The sequence below is a fragment of the Bradysia coprophila genome, chromosome X, assembly GCF_014529535.1.
Source record: "Bradysia coprophila strain Holo2 chromosome X, BU_Bcop_v1, whole genome shotgun sequence".
Taxonomy (NCBI): domain Eukaryota; kingdom Metazoa; phylum Arthropoda; class Insecta; order Diptera; family Sciaridae; genus Bradysia; species Bradysia coprophila.
The window spans coordinates 2,442,253-2,461,030 of record NC_050737.1 but is presented as its reverse complement, the minus strand read 5'-3'; the positions used below and the strand labels follow the sequence as shown (position 1 = coordinate 2,461,030).

Below are 18,778 nucleotides of genomic sequence, written 5' to 3'. Positions count from 1 at the left end.
GTCGACCTTTCAATCGAAATTCTTCAGAGTGTAAAAGAATTGGGTGAAGGTCGAGCTTGCAGAGTGATGGATTTCCTTTGAAGAAAATGCATTCTTCTTAAATCGAATTAAAGATGATCCAAGGAATTGATAACTGATTAACATGGACCGGAATCGCATTGGTGGGAGCGATAACCAGACAACTTATGAAAATGAGAATCTACAATCGCTAAAACGACCTGGTGTGCATACGTTATTTTGTCACATACAATTCCAAATGGGACCAGCTGGTGCAAAATAACGTATGCACACCAGTTTGATTTAGCGATTGTAGGATGCAACTGAGTCCACATACCTGGGTCAAGTCATATTAGATTGCCCCAAATTCTAAGAATTACTCTATTACTCTAAATTCTTCGTCTAAGCACGCCGGTTACGTCGCAAAAGTAGGGGAAAGGATTAAAATCAGCCATTATTCACAACTGGCTAACCAGTTCATTTTCATTCCGGTTGCTACGGAGACGTCAGGGGTAATAGGAAAATTGGGCCTGGATTTAATCAAAAAAATCGGAAGTAAAATCACCGATGCTACGAATGAAAAACGTGCGACGTCCTATTTAATTCAACGCATAAGCATCGCCATTCAAAAAGGAAACGTGGCATCAATTTTGGGCACAATTCCACCATCGAAAGATTTGAAGGAGGTGTTTTATCTTTAAACATTGTAAAAATGAAATACATATGAAATATAATAATAACTCTATTAAACCATCTGACGTGTTTATGGTAGAACCTGCCGTGTTAAACAGTTTCCTTGCACACTGCACTGTTTATACGTTTGAAATCAAGAAATTTTGCTGCTCCGCCATATAAAAGTGTATGCAAAAAACTGATTTAAAAAAAAAAAAAATCGGAAGTGGAAACAGGAAGGTTCGTTTAATTTACATGATGAACGGAACAAAGGATCACCGAATTTGAGTTTCAAGATCAGGCTCGTCCCAAAATGATATAATCTAGAAGCCACTGATATAAGCGACGGCTTTGACTGTCTTTCACCATAGAGAGTATAGACTGGTTGGACTTGATAGAAACAGAGATGTCACTCTTTGACATCCACTCCATTTTGAAATCAATTGTCAAATAAATTAGTGGTTGTGAATTCTATATATCACTTTGAACAGTTCTTCTACTGGTTTAATCAAATTCCTCAAAAAAAAAGTCTGAATGAGTCGATGAAAGGAGTCAACAAATCATTTCTGCAGATTATTTCATAAAAAATGGTAAGCACCAATCCCCATTTGTATCAACTTTACATTCATAATGTATAACTGGGTTGTGACGTTTTCGTTGCGTAAATTTTTTTCCTTCTATTTATCAAATTTTGGCCAATACAATTATGCATAATCTCTGTTTTGTTTTCCACATGCATTGATTACATATTTTCGGAATGAAATGCAATTTTTATCGATGATTTCGGCGAATGCTGACATTTTAGCGTAACTTCTGTTGCATAGCACGGAATCAATAACAAAAACAAAATCGTTTTTTAATCTTTTGTTCCACAAATATGTTTTAACATGATGGATGTGAGTCATCCAACTTTTGTAATATAATGTAGTTACAATGCTCCAATTCGGATAAGGAACAAATTTAGTGTAATCAGTTGTTGAAATGCTCATACGCTTTTCCTTTTCCTCATAAATGTTAATTACAATCGTTGAACATGTTTCGCACCCATCAAAATACAGAGAAACAGCAGGAGCAAATTAGGTACCCCCTGGTAAGTCTAGTTGTGGAGGTTAAACCTCCGCAGTGATTTTTAGGCTGAAAGTGAGATCTCATCCTCAGATGTCGATAATCATCAGATTTTCATTTTTCCTTCGTCTTTCACTGTCATCAATTTCTTTATATATACTTTCTGTAAAATATGTAATTTATGTTTTTAGAGAACAGCTGTAAAAGCGAAAAGGAACAACTGATGTCATTATCGCTTTATCGAGTAAATTTGTTGTTATCGATATGAAAGCTTGAATAATAATAATCCATTTATCTGTAGCCGACTGAATTTATCTGAATTTACAAATGGGTGGGTCTCGGTATTACCTTTTTGGTTTACGGTGAGAGGGTAGAAGTTGAAGTACAATGTCAGTTTCTACATTATGAACATGAACCAGTTTTAAAATTTACATTTCTGTTTCAAACATTGTATGGACTAACAGAGAAAATCACTATACACCTAAACGTATCAGGTTACTTTTTTGGTGCTACTAGAGGCCAGGCATGTTAATAAAAAATACTCTCAACACCGAAAGCAAAGTCTACCATGACCTCCAGTTAAAAGACATGAAAGTATCTGAAACTTCTGTCTATGTCGATTCAGGATTCGTTTCATCCAACCAAACCCTCATTCGTTTCTTCACTTAATGCGTGACGCGAATGTTGTGGATCATGATGATAATGTGGTTCGAGGGGTCTTCCTTCTTTTGTACCAAAGTGAAACAGATGAAAACCATTGTTCCACGTTGCCAACATGTACCACATTCGCGTCACTTTCTACAGAAAAACGTAACCTGCTATGTGTGTCCAATTGACACTAAAGGTTCAATTACTCGTACAAATAACTGCTAGGTAGCTTACAATTTTATTGATTTTCGTGTGTCCTTTTTCCTTTACCTTCCTTAACATCGGCTCATAATTATTAGCAGCTGGACATATAAACCTGAGGAACTCAAAAATGCACTATAATCGCTTAGCTCGGATGTCAGTTTTGTTCCATTAACATTCGTAGATTGTTTGGAATTTGCGAACTAAATTAAGACGCTAATGTAGGGTCTTGCTTGCTCTGTTCGGATCACGGGAAAATATTACGACGTCAACAATAACGCCTGAAAGCAATTTAGATAACATTTTTATTTGCTGCATTCATTTGTGTGTATTTAAGACTTAAATTTTAAGTGGATGAGCAGCAGCGTTGCTGGCAATAAAACGATAACATCATTCACATTCTTGGCATAATTTCACCGTCAATTTTAAATATTTTCTTTTACGCAGGTCACACCACCAATACCATTATCAGCTGTTGAAGATTTGTTAAGTCAATTCCATAATCCATCAACTAATAATGCCCGCAAACGTGAAATTGAAACCGCTTTGATTGAATTCCAAAATAACCAGAACACATGGTCGTCATCACTTTACAATTTATCAAATACATCTAACCAATATCTGTGGTTTTTCAATGTATCAACGGTTGAGGTAAAAATATAATTTTAATGGAAAACGTTTAATCGATTTGGACGGACATGCTTTCCAACGAGTAAATTCGTCTCAAAGGACATAATTTACGATTGGCAATCATATAATATATAGAATAGCGTAAACTGCATATGTTTGCTAGTATTTTGAGCATTGTTATCTTTCCACAAGCCCAACTAAAACCGCAGCATTGATTGAAGTACTTCTTCAAAAGTCAACACCAACCATGTTCATTCATAAAGAACAAATCGGCGAAGAGCGAGAGTCGTATCAGGCAAATGACAGTAAATTTCTCTACTTTAAGGCAAATACGTCTATTTGATTGGTTCAAGCTCACTCACGTAAGGGAAATGACATTGATTGAGTTTGTTTGCCCAGTTTTTTCTCTTTTGCTCTCTGCACTCGCCCTAAATCTACGAAAACTTTGCAACAACTAATTTGCTAAACAAAACTTTGCCAATGAACTACAACTGGGTTGGATGGCTCCCTAGTGTTCTAATGCTGGGCTAGTGTTCTAAAGCTGCGCTATGCTCGTGGTCTAAATCTGTTGTAGTGTTTTTAAGCTGCACTACTGTTCTAAAGCTGTGCTACGCTAGTGCTCTAAAGCTCGGATAGTGTTCTAAATGTAGAATAGTTTTCTATAGCTGTGATAGTGTTCTAAAGTTGGGCCAGTAACTTAAGCTATGGTGAACACTAAACATTGTCCTAAAGTGAGCTAGTTTCCTAAAGCTGGGCCAGTATTTGCTTTCATAGTTTTGCATACGGTAAATTGATGAACCAATTTGAATAATTGTTGCATACAGCTTGTAGCGATTATGTAGAACAATTACTCATTTCACATTGGTTCAATCGTAAAGTTCTGTTGTGAATGTATAAAAGAGATGGTTTTCATTCATCTGCTTTCAGCTGATTATCGTAAAAAAATGGGGTAGCCTCAGTGCAACGGAACGGCGTGAGATCCAGAAAACGCTATGGAATTATTACGGAAGCCTGGCACACAATGTTCCGAAAATGCAACGTGAAAAAATAGCTCATCTCATTGCGTTAATAGGAAAACGGGAATTTCCTGATGACGGTAATTGAATGGTCGAATTTTACCAATGAACTGGAATAGAAGGCAATGTAGTGTAGATCAACATATCTTTCAGTTTGCGCTGAAGTAGCCAAATAACTTCTTAAGTGCTGTAACTGGCATCTCAATATAACTGTGAAAAACTGAAACAGATGTTGTTCAACACCCAACTTCTTTTTCCTCTTCCCTGTCAACTCACTTTAATTGAAAAAACTGTTTCTTTCAGATCCCGCATACATCACACACATCCTTAATTTGATGTACACCAATTTTAACTTAGGTATTTCATTGCTTCGGACTACATCCGAAGAGCTAGTTAATACTAGAGAAGACATCTCTTCGGACCGCAAAAATAACTTTCATTCCGCGTAAGACATTTTTCTAGTTGCATGACTATTTCTTTGGATAAAAGCAACGCACTTCAAGCATCAGTGACACTCTAAACATAGTACTGAAACTGGACAGTGTATCGAATGTTTTTTGGCACTGTAAATTTGACAGCTGTCATTAGAAGCACTTTTGATTGAAATGCGTTGATAAAAGTGATTTCATATCAGTGGGGGGAGTATGGACTGTCGTATGAAAATGATGCTTACTCCCAACACCATAATGGAAGATGCGATTCTGATTGTCTTCACTTACTCCTTTCAGGTTCTTACTACGTTTAAATGACATATTTGACATAATCCATAAAATTATGGTTCACTGTACGTCGCGAATAAACACTTTCGACATCAGTGCAACATCAGAACAGGTGTTTTATCGTCAGTTTACTGAAGCTTTTCCAATTGAAGTACAACCGTTTTTGTGAGTATACCAAAACTGCATATTACCGTACCACGGTTGCATTCGAGTAATAATGTCGTTTTGTAACGCACGCAGATCGTCGTTAAACGAACTTTTACAATGCATACAACATTTATTATCATGGGTACCATTAGACGATGTTGTGACAGACAATCTGATGCTACAATTGTTTGATTTGGCAACGTATCGAGAGGTAATATTGTTAATTGGATTGATATTGAATGGTGTCGTCCTAACCCGGTAACATTGCTAATTGCAGGACTGTTGCGAAATATCAGCAGCCGCTTTGATAACAATAAGTGAACTATTTTACCGTCAAATCAGTTTACCGTGTGCCGCAATCATTGCCAAAGGAATTAAAAATTTGCTAGACTATCCAGACTTAAGGAAAACAAATGAATTGTATCAAGACAAATTGACTGAATTATTAAAACTTTTTACAACGCAACATTGGAACCAATGGATGAGCAATCACGATGATTTGCATGAGATCATAACCGCTTTGTATCATTATACATTTACGGGTACTGAAACGATGAACTGATGCGAGGGCCAGTTTATGGTGACGGGAATAAAATTTTGATTCGTTCAATTTATAGGCTACGGAGCGTTAGCATTCACTGAGCGCTTATCAATTTGGTGTCCTATTATTCGTGGCCTTGCTACATCAGGTTTTGGTCGTTACGTTGACATTGTACAATTACTGGTCTTAGGAATTTTACGAAAAATGCAATTTAGATTTGATCAAGATGCTGAATTGGATGTGCTGGACAATGAGTCTTTGGACGACGACGTAAGTTGAAGCGAACAATTTTTGGCTTTCGGTTCTGAGTGCTGACTTCAACACTTTGTTTCATTTTAGATGGAAACGGAATGGCAACATTATTTGCGCCAATGTATTGACACAATTGTTTCAATAGCTGAGGGGCGACCGTTTCAAGTTTTCGAACAAGTGGTAAGTGTTATGACGTTCGAAAGGATTATGGCAAAGCCGCTGATTGTAGAATTTAGAGCTTAGGTTAGGATATCTACTTCCTACAACCAATTCTTTCCGACTACTGGAAATTTCCAATATTTTTGTTTTTTTAATTGAAGTAACTATTGGTGCTTTCTACTTCTCTCACTCACAGTAAACCCTAAAGACGATGATTCGTCGTCATAAAGGTTACAAAGACTTAAAAGTTTCCTGAAGCACCTTTTACGTGCGAGTTATCCTTTTATGTACATTTTCATTGTCATCAGTAGGCCCACCCGTCCTTATTACGTTTGCTTCCAAAACACTTTTCATAGATTGTAGCGAATGGTTCCGTATCCAAAATAACCCGGAATCAGCATCATCCATCGCAGGAAGTCCTAGCAGTTGTGTAGAGCTCAGTAACTTTTGTAAATACAACGGGAAGTTTCACGCTTTTGTACCTCCCGTAATGAAAAAATAATTTCTATCAAAAACGTGGTTAAGTGACTTTACAAACACCTCAAACCAACACAAACTAAGAATCGCATCACAGAAAACGATTTCCGCCACAAAAATTTTCATTTTTGTTTTGTTTTTACAGTACAGCGACTGGCTTCGACCATTTGAACAATTCATGACACTGGAAAAATCGCATGATGGTCACCGATTGACGGTCGACGACTACAACAAATGCCATCTCATACACTGTGTTACGCGTGATTTGACTTCATTGTGCCAAACGCTGTGCAGTCTTATACCGGTTCTTCAGGCCGACAAAACAGTCAATTGCCCCGAATCATATGTACGGAACTTAGGACCAGATCTGCTGCCATCGAACCTTCACAAGATGGCTCTGAACTTAGTTAAAGCTGTTGCATTTTTATCACGTAGCAAACTCTACAATTTAGAAGTGTCATTACCACAGTTGAGCGGCGATTTTGCCGAAATTTATGCTCAAATGCTGTCGGCGCTTCGTTGTTTTCTGGGATGGTCAGCAGTACGTACTGAGACTGAATTGCGACCTCTAATCGAAAATGTCGCATTTACTTTATTGCCACCGTCCAATCGAGCCCAAGAACCGAAAATCGTAACTTTGGCTGCTGGTGAGTTGTTCATTGCCATAATCGAATTGAAATGATTTTTCAATATCCTGTACGTTCCCGTGCTTCAGCTCAACTACTTTTAAGTATCACATCAACACTGAAGCCTCGCTATGCATTGGAGTGTGTTTCGTTGACCCAACTCATTCAATGCGGTTCAAATTTAGCTCATTTGGATGGTCGTGCTGTCACCTATACTCTTCAATCCATTGTTAATTGTTTTATATTACCTTGGTGTAACGTTTCTAATGCTGATCAGGATTTCGAACGTCGTGGTTTATTACTGGACGAATACATTGGTTGTTTGGCTAAGGATTTGATACGTTTGGATCATACATTAGTCAACGGACAACTTGATAAGGTGAGAACGAAGAAGCCTGTCGATGAATTTGTTTCTTCAAATTAAATTGGTTTCTCGTGTTTGCAGATTATCAAAATCACAACATCTGTGTTGCCATATCTGAGAGACATATTAGATCATTTTAAGGAACAGAGTACGTCAGTGAAGTCAATGTTGCTGACTGCATACAAGGTACGATTAAACACTACTTTCTACAATTCCTTTTTATAATTGAACGGAAAGACTACACATAACCGAGGTTGACCAATGACATAACCGAGGTTGACCAATGGTTTTACGATTCGTGGGCTAAATCGTAAATTCAAGCAGTATGCCTCCCTCTATTGTATCTAATTTTCAACTCTACTTTTTGCGTGCAACTCTTTACTTCCACGCGCATTCGAAACTCTTTCACTGCACGGGCAACCTTTCGCAGTAGATTTGTCGCAAGAAATTCATCGAAGTTTTTACACAAAAATCAGTTCGGAAAATCAGAAATCTATTTTTGAACTCTGGTAGAACAAGGAACGACGTTACTGCATTTAAAGGTCGGAACAGGTCATATCAAGAAAATACAACTTGTGAGGTTCAGGTCAGGATCAGATAATTTCTAAACCTGATATGATTTGACCTGGAGGTCAGGTCAGACAATTTTACTTCAGTTCGAATTTGACTTGACCTGTTCCGAGCTTTAACCGTATGAATATTCTGACTCTTATAGTACCGTAATTATTGTGACTCATTTCCGTTGTTTCCAGCCGATTATCTTCAAAGCGGTAACATTGTACAATGTTTTCGGCACGAACAGCACTGAAGTCGCAACATGTGTACTCAATTTTTCGTTGAGTGTCATTCGAACGTTACAAGTACAACTGGGCTCAAACTATGTTAAGGAAATGCTTGGCATTTTCTTAGAAGCATCAACAAGGTAATTTGGATACAAAATTGCGATTTTCTACAACATGCGTGTTACTCATGTACTGCACTTTCCTCTAGGGAACAATTAACAGTTGGACGATTAAAAGCCATAGACATATTACTACAAATGTTGTTGCTGGTGGTTGAGCAACCCGGTCAAACGACACTTAGCTTATTACCAGTAATTTTGAACTTATCACTAAATTATGTTACGCCAATGTTGGCGCAGGAACGCAACAGTTCTGATTTCTGTGATGTGGCCATTTCACTGTATGCACTGTTCGATGGGTATGTGATCCGAAACGGGATAAACTGACGACGATTATATTAACAGCAAAATGTCGATTTCAGTATTTTACACTATCGCTGGCAATACTTTTACAAATCTCAAGTACTGAAAGGATTTTCGCCGAACGCCTCTGACGACTACCTAGCGACAGCTGATGATGATGCTCCCCAACATCCCGAAGAGTTTCTAGCTATTTTAACAGCATACGGTCAAGCAATTGTTACTGGAAATGATCCGCAACTGACCAGAAATGTTCTGCATTCGCTTCAGAGCCTAAACGAACGGTTCAGACTGTATTCACGTAATTTCTTCCGAACGAATCTGTTGAAATCATTCCAGTGTGCCCTGATTAAGTCATTGATATCGCCGGAAGGATCATTGCATTATGATTATATATTGAGCGTGCTATTTCCAATGGGACAGGTGTCGGATGCATATTTTCATGAAAGTTTCGTTAGTCTCGGATATTCGACGAATTCCACGATGGTCTATGAAATTTGTGTGGCCAAGGTAAGCCCATTGCAAATAAGACAATGCGACATTCAGCAGTGATTTAACGTTTGCATTCCGTTTATTTGTACAGGATTTGCCGACATTTTCGCAGAAAATGTCTCAATTGATACAAGACACCCGTTGCAGTCAATTGGCGTTGTCACAATAGAATGGTATTTAGAATGAATGGATTGGACACGACATTATTATTTAATTATTTCAACAACTCTTATAATTGTGTTTTTCGAATTTAATTTTTCGATTTTTTTGTAATCGTTCACCGTGATAAATAATAAGATTTCCTGGTAGGAAACTCTTCCAGTTTTCATAAAAAAAATGTTTGGCGTCTTTTATTTCCACTGCGTATGTGCTGCACAACTTAACGATCGGTTTATTAAGGGACATTTTCTGTTCAATCTGATCAGGAAATTGATTGAATGTTAGTTAGAAGAGAAGACACTCGAATCTCTTTCATGCTAATAACAATAATGACTGTTCTGGTGTAGACACTACCCGGACGTGTAAGAAGTAAAGGTGAGAATTTCTCAATAAAGTGTAAAGTCGACAACAAACAAATAGTGAGCGTCAGGTAATTTCATTGCTCCCTCACTGGCAATGACAGATTGGCAGACAACAGTCAGTAACAAGTTAAACGTTACAGGGTAGAGCAAATATTTTAAGCTTAGTCAGTTAGGCGAGCATCCTAGAAGGAATGAGATGCCTGAATTCTCATGGAAGAATGTAGAATGGGCCAAAAATGTCTTGCAGAAAGGATATTGCCACAAGTGAAGATTCTACTTTGTTTAGCTCATTTCCATAAGTTAGAAAAAAAGTCAGAGTTCTTGTGGCTAGGATAGGAAGTGTTCACGTTCACTGACAAGCAGATATGCTGCTGTTTCCTGCTTACTCCACCTGAATTCAAAGATTAATGTAAAGATTAATTGCTACTTTAGCGATCTGGCGACTAGCGAAATCTTACGTGTTATTAGGCCAAAGGTTGGAAAGAGTCAAATTTATCTGAGGCTGACCTGGAAATAAGTGAACCTGATTCAACCAACTTTGATCTGACCCGATTTTACCTGAAATCTGATTATAGTAATTAGGTCTGACCGGTCAGGTTGTATACGAAAAATTTAGGTTACCTGGCCTGACAGATTGGATTGAAACCAGGCTCAGGGCAGATTTCCTTTCTAAAATTACCTAACCTGACCTAAAATTTCAAGTCATAGTGATTATTGACCGCGATTAACATCACTCTATCTAGTCCGAGTTTTATAAACGAGTACAGTAAATAAGAAGATAGTGTCGTAAGTCATTACGTTAGCCAATCAGCGTCATTACCGAAAGCTTCAGTAAAACATTACATCACTGTATAGTCAACGTTAAACCTTGATTGAAACAACATCGTCTCCTGAAATGAGCTATTTTCAATCTTATTGATTCTGCGGTCGTGATATTACATCTAGCGAGATACCCACATAGCCGTTGGTGAAGTGGCTGTCTAAAGCAAAACAAAATCTTTTACGCAGACAAATCTACGATCACAAAAATAATTTTATTCCAAAGCATTTGAATCATTTCAACATTTTTATAAAGAAAACACAGAAACTATTGTGACACTAAGCTCCTTTCTAGCACAAAATCATAATCTTCTTCAACACTATTCCAACGGGTTAGTTTAGCTAAAATTTCATCAACTTGCAATTGAAAAGCTTCGGCAGTGTCACCTTCCGTTAGGTCCGACGAAAGTTTAAATGGGACATCTTGTAAATAATGAACTGGTTGAGGCTGATTATCACTTATCGAGGTGGATGCAGGATTGACCAGAGGATATAAGTTTGTTTGCGGTTGTAGATTCGGCTTAAATGGATTTCGATCGTCGACCATCACAAAATTGTCCGATTCTACACCAGGTTCTGGTTCTGGCGAGGCTCGTGGACTTTTCTTCGATCGAAATAATGAGAACATTTCTGTTGTTATAAATTGTACGTAGAAAATACTATTACGTAGAAGGTGTTTGCTACTGATTAATAACTTCTATAATAAACAAAACTTTTCACGACTTTTGACATTAAAGGAGTTGAATGTGTTCGATGGTAAATTATGAGTACGATCAATGGTGATTGAGGAATTTAGAAAAAAGACTATTGGGCTAATGCGGCTAATGCTAACCCGTACGATTCCGTAAGTGACCAGTTCATTATTCTTTAGTTTATACGGCAACTGATAACGGCATAGTAATAGTTTCTTATATAACCGAGTGATCAATGCTTTTTTAGGCACTAGATGTGAAGAGTGTCACTCGAGGCCGTAGGCCGAAGGTGACAAAAAACATCGTGTACCTAAAAAAGCATTTATCATCGAGTTGTATACAACGTTTTTCGCAATAAAGGCAACGGAAAGTCCTACTTTTCGTCACTTGTTGCGAAATTTTTTTTTAATATGGGCAATATTAAGATTAAAAAATTAATTTTACGCGTTAGTTTTTGTTAATCCGAGGCGAAGTCGATCACAAGTAAACGTGACCTTTGATTTTATCCTGTTACACGAACTACGTATAACAAAAATAACTTTTACAACCCTATTGTTAAGGTTATTTATCCATCGATGCACAGTACTTTATAAAATATATTATATAAATAAATATTACATTCGTTTGAGCCTAAAGTCAATTTTCTTTGGCTGTAACGAGCCATTTTCGACCCTAGATGAGTTATTAAATAGCAAAATGCAATGTTAAAATTTCAAATTATTCATTGACAAGTGGAAAATTTAAGGCAGTTATCAAGAAATTTCAGTTTTGGTATAAATCCTAATTTATTTTGAAAATGTGTTTGTACCCCACCAAGGCAAATGCATTGGATTAATTATTATCAATTCGACGCAGAACGTTATTCTAAGCAGAAAATTGTTTTACGGTATGCCTCTAAAATACACAGATTTTTTATAAAATTAATTTTGTTTACGAAGTACGCCTCTAAATCGACATAATTTTGTCAGCCGCCCAAAATGTGCCTGAGGCCGTTCCCAGTCTCGATGAAAATAAGTATGCGTAAGGTGTTCTGCGGCAAAAAAATAATGGGAATCGACAATTCTGATCAAAAGAATATCTAAAAACAGAATAAAAAGATCAGTGCATTTTAAAGACATGCCGTTAAACAATTTTTTGTTTAGAATAATGTTTTACGTCGATTAAAAATAAGTTATAATTCAATAATTGTTTCGATAGAGGGAGAGGAAGCAAGAAACTATCGGGGTAATCAACAAGTTTAAAACAAAGAAAAATTTAAGAATAAGATATAGTGTCACATCGGGATTGAGAACATAAGACAAATAATAAAAACGAAACTAGATGTAAAGAGGAATAGTCCAATTTTTTGCTACAGTAAACCATATGAGAAGCCGTTGGATCATCGGTAATTCGTTTTTAGCTATTTTCACTAACAATAGTAATTTACTTTATGGACGGTAGATTTTAGACAATTTCGCTAGTTGTAGCCTGAAAGAAGTGAGTGGCGAAGCAGGGTAATAGAAAAAGAGTACTACTTTAATCTAAGTATGCTAATGGTTTTATTGGTATCAAAATACTACTCTATTTGACGTGGTAAAAACTCTATTACCCTGTTGGGTGCTTTGGTTGATCGAAAAAAGTTCAATTTAAAAACGTCCTTTGTGAATGTCCTAGATTTTTGCCTATTTAATAGTTAATAGCAACACAAATTGGCTCACCACCACCAATTTAAGACCATCGAATTTGATGTAAATTGATGTTAATCTTTTGCTAAAAATCACTTTTATCAGATATCTATCTATCTTTGTTTGTTAATTTTTATCAAATTCGTTTGTAAATCTATCATACTTTTAAAAAAGATTTCAATTTTTTGCCTTGTGAATTTATCAATAACAATAATGAATTAGATTTCTTTACGTCATATTGCAAGTATATTATTATCGAAATAACAAAAACCTTTCCTATTATATCGGTACGATTAGAGACTCCTACCTATAGTGGAAAAATAGTAGTTGTGTTCGATTCCACAGAGAAAATGATTTCTACATCAATTCGTCAATAATAACTTATACTTAGCTAAAGGGGAGAGAGCGAAGCAATTCAATTTTTAGTTAATAATCTGCTAATCTTAAATTTTGTCGCAAAACGAATTTCCCAGGCATATCTTGTAACATAGGAGTTGAATCGTAGAAAATAGAAATTTGGAACATATATCTACATATTTCTAGATTATCGATGAAATCTCTTGCGCCAGAGCCATTTCAGATCGAATAAGAAATAGATTCCAGCCAAAACACTGATAATTCGATTTTCTACGACAAGGTCAATGGAGGCACGGTGATCTTTAACCAGATTTTATTTTTCATTTACTGTTGAAGATGAAGAACACAAAATTCACTAAATGAAAAAACTCACCTTGAATCAGCTGGTTACGCATGGCATGATCCGTATTATTCTAAAGCCTAGAAATTGATGAAAAATATTTTTATTGAAAAGGACTTCTACCGGTGTGGTACCAACCGGATATACAAAGACGGTGGCAAAGTTATCATAAAATAGTTAATTTTTATTAAATCGAAGATTCCGTTCCAGTTTCAACATAGCAATGCCAACTGCCAACCTCTACAAATGTCCCTATTCATTTATGACTTTCTCAATCACTTCGTCTTTGCTACCTCGTCTTCTATAAATTGAGATGGTTTAAGCAAGGGGGTCTCTGTGTCTGGGCAATAATTGATTAAGGATTAAGAAGAAGCGTCGTATAGGTTTTGGTACAGGCGAATCTTGTAATCTTGTGAGGCAACGGATTTTAGGTAATTTCTTTTCGATTTTTTCACTGTGTCTAAGCTAAACTGATGACGCCTCTTAAAGTCGGTAAACCAAAAAAAGTTTTTTTTTTATTTTCAGAAATCTTAGTGATGATGTCAATGATACGATGTTATCGGCAGACATTAGTTGCGACCGACGTAAAATATTTGCTTATCATTCTTGTTCTAATCTTCGGACCGCTAAACCAACAGTAGTCCGAGTAGAAACAGTGGTACACACTATATGTAATACAAGTGATATTCAATCGTGTGGTGACTTTATATACGGTAACAATGTCTGTCGAGAGTGATAAAAATCTGTCGATATCAACATCAACATCTAAAGATTCTGGCGCTACGATTGCAGTTAAGGTGTATGACAATCTAATATCTGAGTTGAGATGTCCGAGCTGTGCGTATCCAATGAGAGGTCCAATAAAATTGTGTGAAGGTGGACATGCAATATGTCATTCATGCTTGAGAATATTAGAAAAATGTCCGTTATGCTTTAAACCTTTCACGGAAATCCGTTCACTAACGTTAGAAGCACTGACAACCAAAGCACAGTTTAAATGTTCTAATGCATCGTTAGGTTGTGCAGTCCGATTGCAACTAAAATTGTTGGACAAGCATGAAGAGCGATGCGCATATCAACTAGGACACTGTTTCATGGGTAAGGTTTGGGACAATTGTAAATGGCATGGTCGTGAAATTGACTGGGTCGACCACTGTGAAGTAGATCACCGAGAAAAGGTATTTTTCGGAGCGGAAGTAACACGCACCTGGGAATTGAAACGGAATAATCCAAAATCGATTTGTGGCTTCTATCTCTTCCGAGTATTTAACGAAACGTTCGATTTTTATCAAATCTACGATAACCTTAGAAGTAAAGTTTATTGGACATTGGTGTGTGCATCCAAGAATCCGAATGATGCAAAAAGATATTCTTATGAAGTGGAACTATTTTCGCCGTCAGATGATACAAAGCTGGCTGTTCAACGAAATCCATGTCACAGTGAAATTAATGCTGGTATACTGCAGAAATCGGCGGTTTTTGGACTCGGTGAACTTATGGGATTCATGGATAATAACCGAGTAAGTTAAATGAACTGATTATTCTATCAAATCGAAGCAATACAAGGATTAAGTAATTTTTTCTATCGAAACTTCTCAATCAAAGAGTTTGAGATACCTAATCAATTTCCAGCACAATCACAGTCTGTTTATCATAATTATTTCCTTTTCCTAACAGATTCTTCATTACCGCATTAAAATTCTTGAAAATGATCTAACAAAACGAATGTCAACTATCAGCAACAGGGGTGATGCAAGAAGTCGCTTCTTCGAAACTGACTATTCACAAACAAATATCGAAGGCAGTAACCTTATTAGAATTCCACCAGATAACATTATCACTCGTCAAACCAATAAAACGACTTTCTTAAACGGAGCAACAATTACCACCCCAGAAATTGATGCAACTTCTAGAAGTTCTATTTCAAGAGACAGTTTGAACTCCGCACCCAACTCGAAAGAAAGTTCACCGGCGAACGTTACATTGGATTATGAACCGAATATCGCGGATGAACCGATAAAATTCGGCAGTCGTAAATCAATCTCCGTCACAACGTCGAGTGAACCACGTAGCCCCAATGGAACTGAATCGCGTCCGATGATATCCAATGGGCACATTAACGATTCCATTGATGAAACAATAATTGAAAACAAAGATTTAAAGAAAATATTCATTCGTTCCTATAGCATTGATGTGAAGAACATTGACGATTTTTTAACCGACGAGGCTGCGAAATCGGCTAACTCTATCCCGAAACCACCAAGGTTGTCTTTGGATGTAGAAAAGCAGAACGCCGATGAAGTACAGGCTCTGTTGAGTGAAAATATTGCAAATGGAAAATCGCCGAAGTTAGACTCTGGGATACATTGAAGCTCTAAAAAGTTATTGTATGCGGTGTTCGAGTACGTGCACAGTGCGAGAAAATAAAGAAGTAACATTTTTAATCCCCTTGTTCCAAATGCGGTATCCTCGTTATCATTCAGACACACAGTATAGATACGTACATCAGTGTGGATATCGCACATGTAAAGAATAACATATTGGATTAAAATGGTCCGTTTTTATAATTCTCATCCTGTACAAATGAAGAATTTATGTCAAATTATAAAATAAAACGATGTTTATGTAACTTCGCAACAATAAATTTTTTAGCCTTGAAAATAAGCTCTCAAGTAAACACATGAAACATTCATTCAGTTCCAAAATATTACTCGCAACTAATGAACTGAAGCTCTGTTTCGCTAATAATCGCTTCATTGAAACACTTACAGAGAATGCTTACAGATGACACTCTAACTGATAGTTTTATTACTGTCCGTACAGTCGCAGTGGCTACAATTCGTTCCTTTAAAACCAGTTTCGTTTGGTCGATTCGCGAATTTCTAACTTTTATAGGTGTGCCTATTGGTCTGCATCATTAATTTTTGTTGTTGAATTTTCGGTGTGTAGGGCAAATTAAGGAATATGAGGGAAAATTCAAGAAAATGTGAAGCAGCGCCTTGAAAACAGGAAGCATTTTCTAAAATCTTTTACAGTTTTCTGAAGTTACTACGAATTTTAGAAATTGAAATTTTTTTATCAATTGCATTCGCTGAGTTCGTATAAAATATGCATTTATGTTGCTTACGTTTGTGCTGGCGAATTTTTATTTTGAAGAATGGAGAGGTTACATCCCGACTCGAAGGGGAACTGTAAATAAATAAAATTATAAACACGAATTCCCACAACTCAGGCGTCAGGTGTTTCTACACTTTGGACCAAGACTAGCGACAAATCGAACTGATGAAGGGATTTCCTATTGCGTTAGGCAAATGACATTTTCAGAATTAAATTAAATCCTCAGCTTACGTAATTTGTCCATGAATCTCTTGGATTCAAATTCATCTTGTGAACGGCCGTGCTTAGAAAAAAAGAACAAAATTTTTCATAATTTTCTTAGACTCTAACGTTTAAAATATGCAGAATGGCAGTTCAGCCTAAGCGATCTGGAAGAAAAATGATACAGGAGGAAGGGATCGAACAATTTTCTATAACCCGTGATAAAACGGGGTCTCTTGTTCCTTTTTTCACTTGTTCAATAAAAAAAATCGACTTTTAGTTTCTTCAAATTTTATTGTTTTTATTGTTTAAGTAGACCTCTACCTTCTACGGAAAACTTAATTAAATTTAAATCTACTAAATTAGTTTGTATTTTGTGTGTTTGTTTATTATGCTGAATCAAACTTGTTTAATAAGTTCATTTTGTTTAAATATTTTTTAAATGTTTCATAGAAATCTGTGAATTTTATTAAATATGATTATTTTATGGTTTTAAAGTTTTTACTTTCTTTCTAATAAAATTTATGTCGTTCGCCTGGCCTCTCCGTTGAGAATTTGTACTGTTACGCGAAATTAGACCTACAATATTTTGATTTGTTTTCTTTCGTATCTCACATTTGCGGAAGACAGTTATACTCTCCACATCACACTCCATGTATTTCCCATCAATCCTTGACGAAACGAAATGCAGTAAAACTTTAAACAAGAGGCAAATCAACATAATGAGTTTCTCAATCCGAAAAAGCAACGAAATGGTAATTCATTCGACAGAGCTCGTAATAACTTAGATAGACTGGCATTCGCAAATTGTTCAGCGGCCGTCAGTTAAGGGTCGATTTGATAACAAAATTAATTTTCACAGTACAAATTCCGAGAAGGATAGTGGCCGAAGACATGTTTCTCATATTTAGCTTATATATTTGAGTCTCGATTTTTCTTTTATCTTACATTCTAATGTACGTTTGTTTCTCCTCTACATATTGCTTTACTTTCGTCTTTTATCTCACTTTACTTGGAAAGAATTTTTTATTGGAAAAAAATGAGCTACTCAGTAAATAAATTGATTATTTTTTTATATCTTATCTGTTGTTCATCAATCTACACTGGTAAAAACGTATTAAAAACAACTTCGCTCCGTTTTAAATTTCTGTCTAATGAACTATCCACTATGGAACAAGCATTCGGATTCACTTCATCTTCTTTTCTTGTCGAACAAACAGCTAATTTAATGTGTCATAAGAAGTTTTATGTACCATCGTTCGATCACTTTCAGCCTTTACTCAAAGCTACCAGAGAATGTATTAGACGAAAGCTACATGCTACAGGGACAAAAATGAGGTATTTTTTCCAATTTGTCCCGGGTTTTCCTCATCTAGCTGTAAAGTTGTGTACGTCTTTGTCTTCAATCAATCGTCCAAATCTACGTACAAATTTATTTCCATTGTCTTTGCAAAGAAATATTATTACAAATACTGATAGGTGCACAATACGGATTGTTTCAGCGCACAATGTTTAATGTTCAAATTACTTTTTTTTCTGTAGTGGTGGCAAAACTTACTACCTTGACAGTGAACGTACAAAACGTCTGAAGAATTTTACAGAGAAAGAAGACAGAGTGTCATGCTTCCCCTTGGTATTATGCGTTCAACACTATTCTATGAAAAGAGAAAAGAAGACTATTACACTGACAAAAATGTTATGTTATATGCTACAGCTGTGTTTTTCGAATGGAAAGCTACAGCTGTGGCAGGTATTTTAGGTTATCGGTCGAGAAAGTTACAGCTGATTTTTTGGAAATCCAACATAACAACGAAAAAAAATTTGAATTTTCATACAAAATTCAAATTTTTAACGGTCAAA

General features: G+C 36.3%; 3 protein-coding genes across 3 annotated transcripts; 2 read left to right on the top strand and 1 right to left on the bottom strand.

Annotated features, from left to right (window-relative positions):
* The first annotated feature begins 1,101 nt into the window (after nucleotides 1-1,101).
* Nucleotides 1,102-9,544, top strand: LOC119081744 (exportin-6-B). The gene is made up of 16 exons (XM_037190920.1): nucleotides 1,102-1,259; nucleotides 3,031-3,234; nucleotides 4,141-4,309; nucleotides 4,533-4,674; nucleotides 4,958-5,113; nucleotides 5,189-5,306; nucleotides 5,373-5,637; nucleotides 5,713-5,906; nucleotides 5,976-6,068; nucleotides 6,670-7,171; nucleotides 7,240-7,529; nucleotides 7,596-7,700; nucleotides 8,267-8,436; nucleotides 8,505-8,714; nucleotides 8,778-9,225; nucleotides 9,299-9,544. The coding sequence occupies exons 1-16, from the start codon at nucleotides 1,257-1,259 to the stop codon at nucleotides 9,374-9,376; spliced, it is 3,147 nt and encodes a 1,048-aa protein (XP_037046815.1). The 5' UTR covers nucleotides 1,102-1,256; the 3' UTR covers nucleotides 9,377-9,544.
* Nucleotides 9,545-10,815: 1,271 nt separating this feature from the next.
* On the bottom strand, nucleotides 10,816-11,175 carry LOC119085663. The gene has a single exon (XM_037196111.1). The coding sequence runs from the start codon at nucleotides 11,173-11,175 to the stop codon at nucleotides 10,816-10,818; it is 360 nt and encodes a 119-aa protein (XP_037052006.1).
* Nucleotides 11,176-14,194: 3,019 nt separating this feature from the next.
* On the top strand, nucleotides 14,195-16,195 carry LOC119082239. Its single transcript, XM_037191706.1, has 2 exons — nucleotides 14,195-15,120; nucleotides 15,278-16,195. The coding sequence occupies exons 1-2, from the start codon at nucleotides 14,320-14,322 to the stop codon at nucleotides 15,968-15,970; spliced, it is 1,494 nt and encodes a 497-aa protein (XP_037047601.1). The 5' UTR covers nucleotides 14,195-14,319; the 3' UTR covers nucleotides 15,971-16,195.
* Nucleotides 16,196-18,778: the final 2,583 nt, after the last annotated feature.

Excerpts from the sequence above, each read along its gene's own strand:
- LOC119082239 (XM_037191706.1), top strand. The coding sequence starts at position 14,320 with ATGTCTGTCGAGAGTGATAAAAATCTGTCGATATCAACATCAACATCT. Across the intron at positions 15,121-15,277 it reads GATTCATGGATAATAACCGA|ATTCTTCATTACCGCATTAA; the intron begins GTAAGTTAAATG and ends TTTTCCTAACAG.
- LOC119081744 (XM_037190920.1), top strand. Across the intron at positions 4,675-4,957 it reads AAAAATAACTTTCATTCCGC|GTTCTTACTACGTTTAAATG; the intron begins GTAAGACATTTT and ends TACTCCTTTCAG. Across the intron at positions 7,701-8,266 it reads TGTTGCTGACTGCATACAAG|CCGATTATCTTCAAAGCGGT; the intron begins GTACGATTAAAC and ends CGTTGTTTCCAG.
- LOC119085663 (XM_037196111.1), bottom strand. The coding sequence starts at position 11,175 with ATGTTCTCATTATTTCGATCGAAGAAAAGTCCACGAGCCTCGCCAGAA.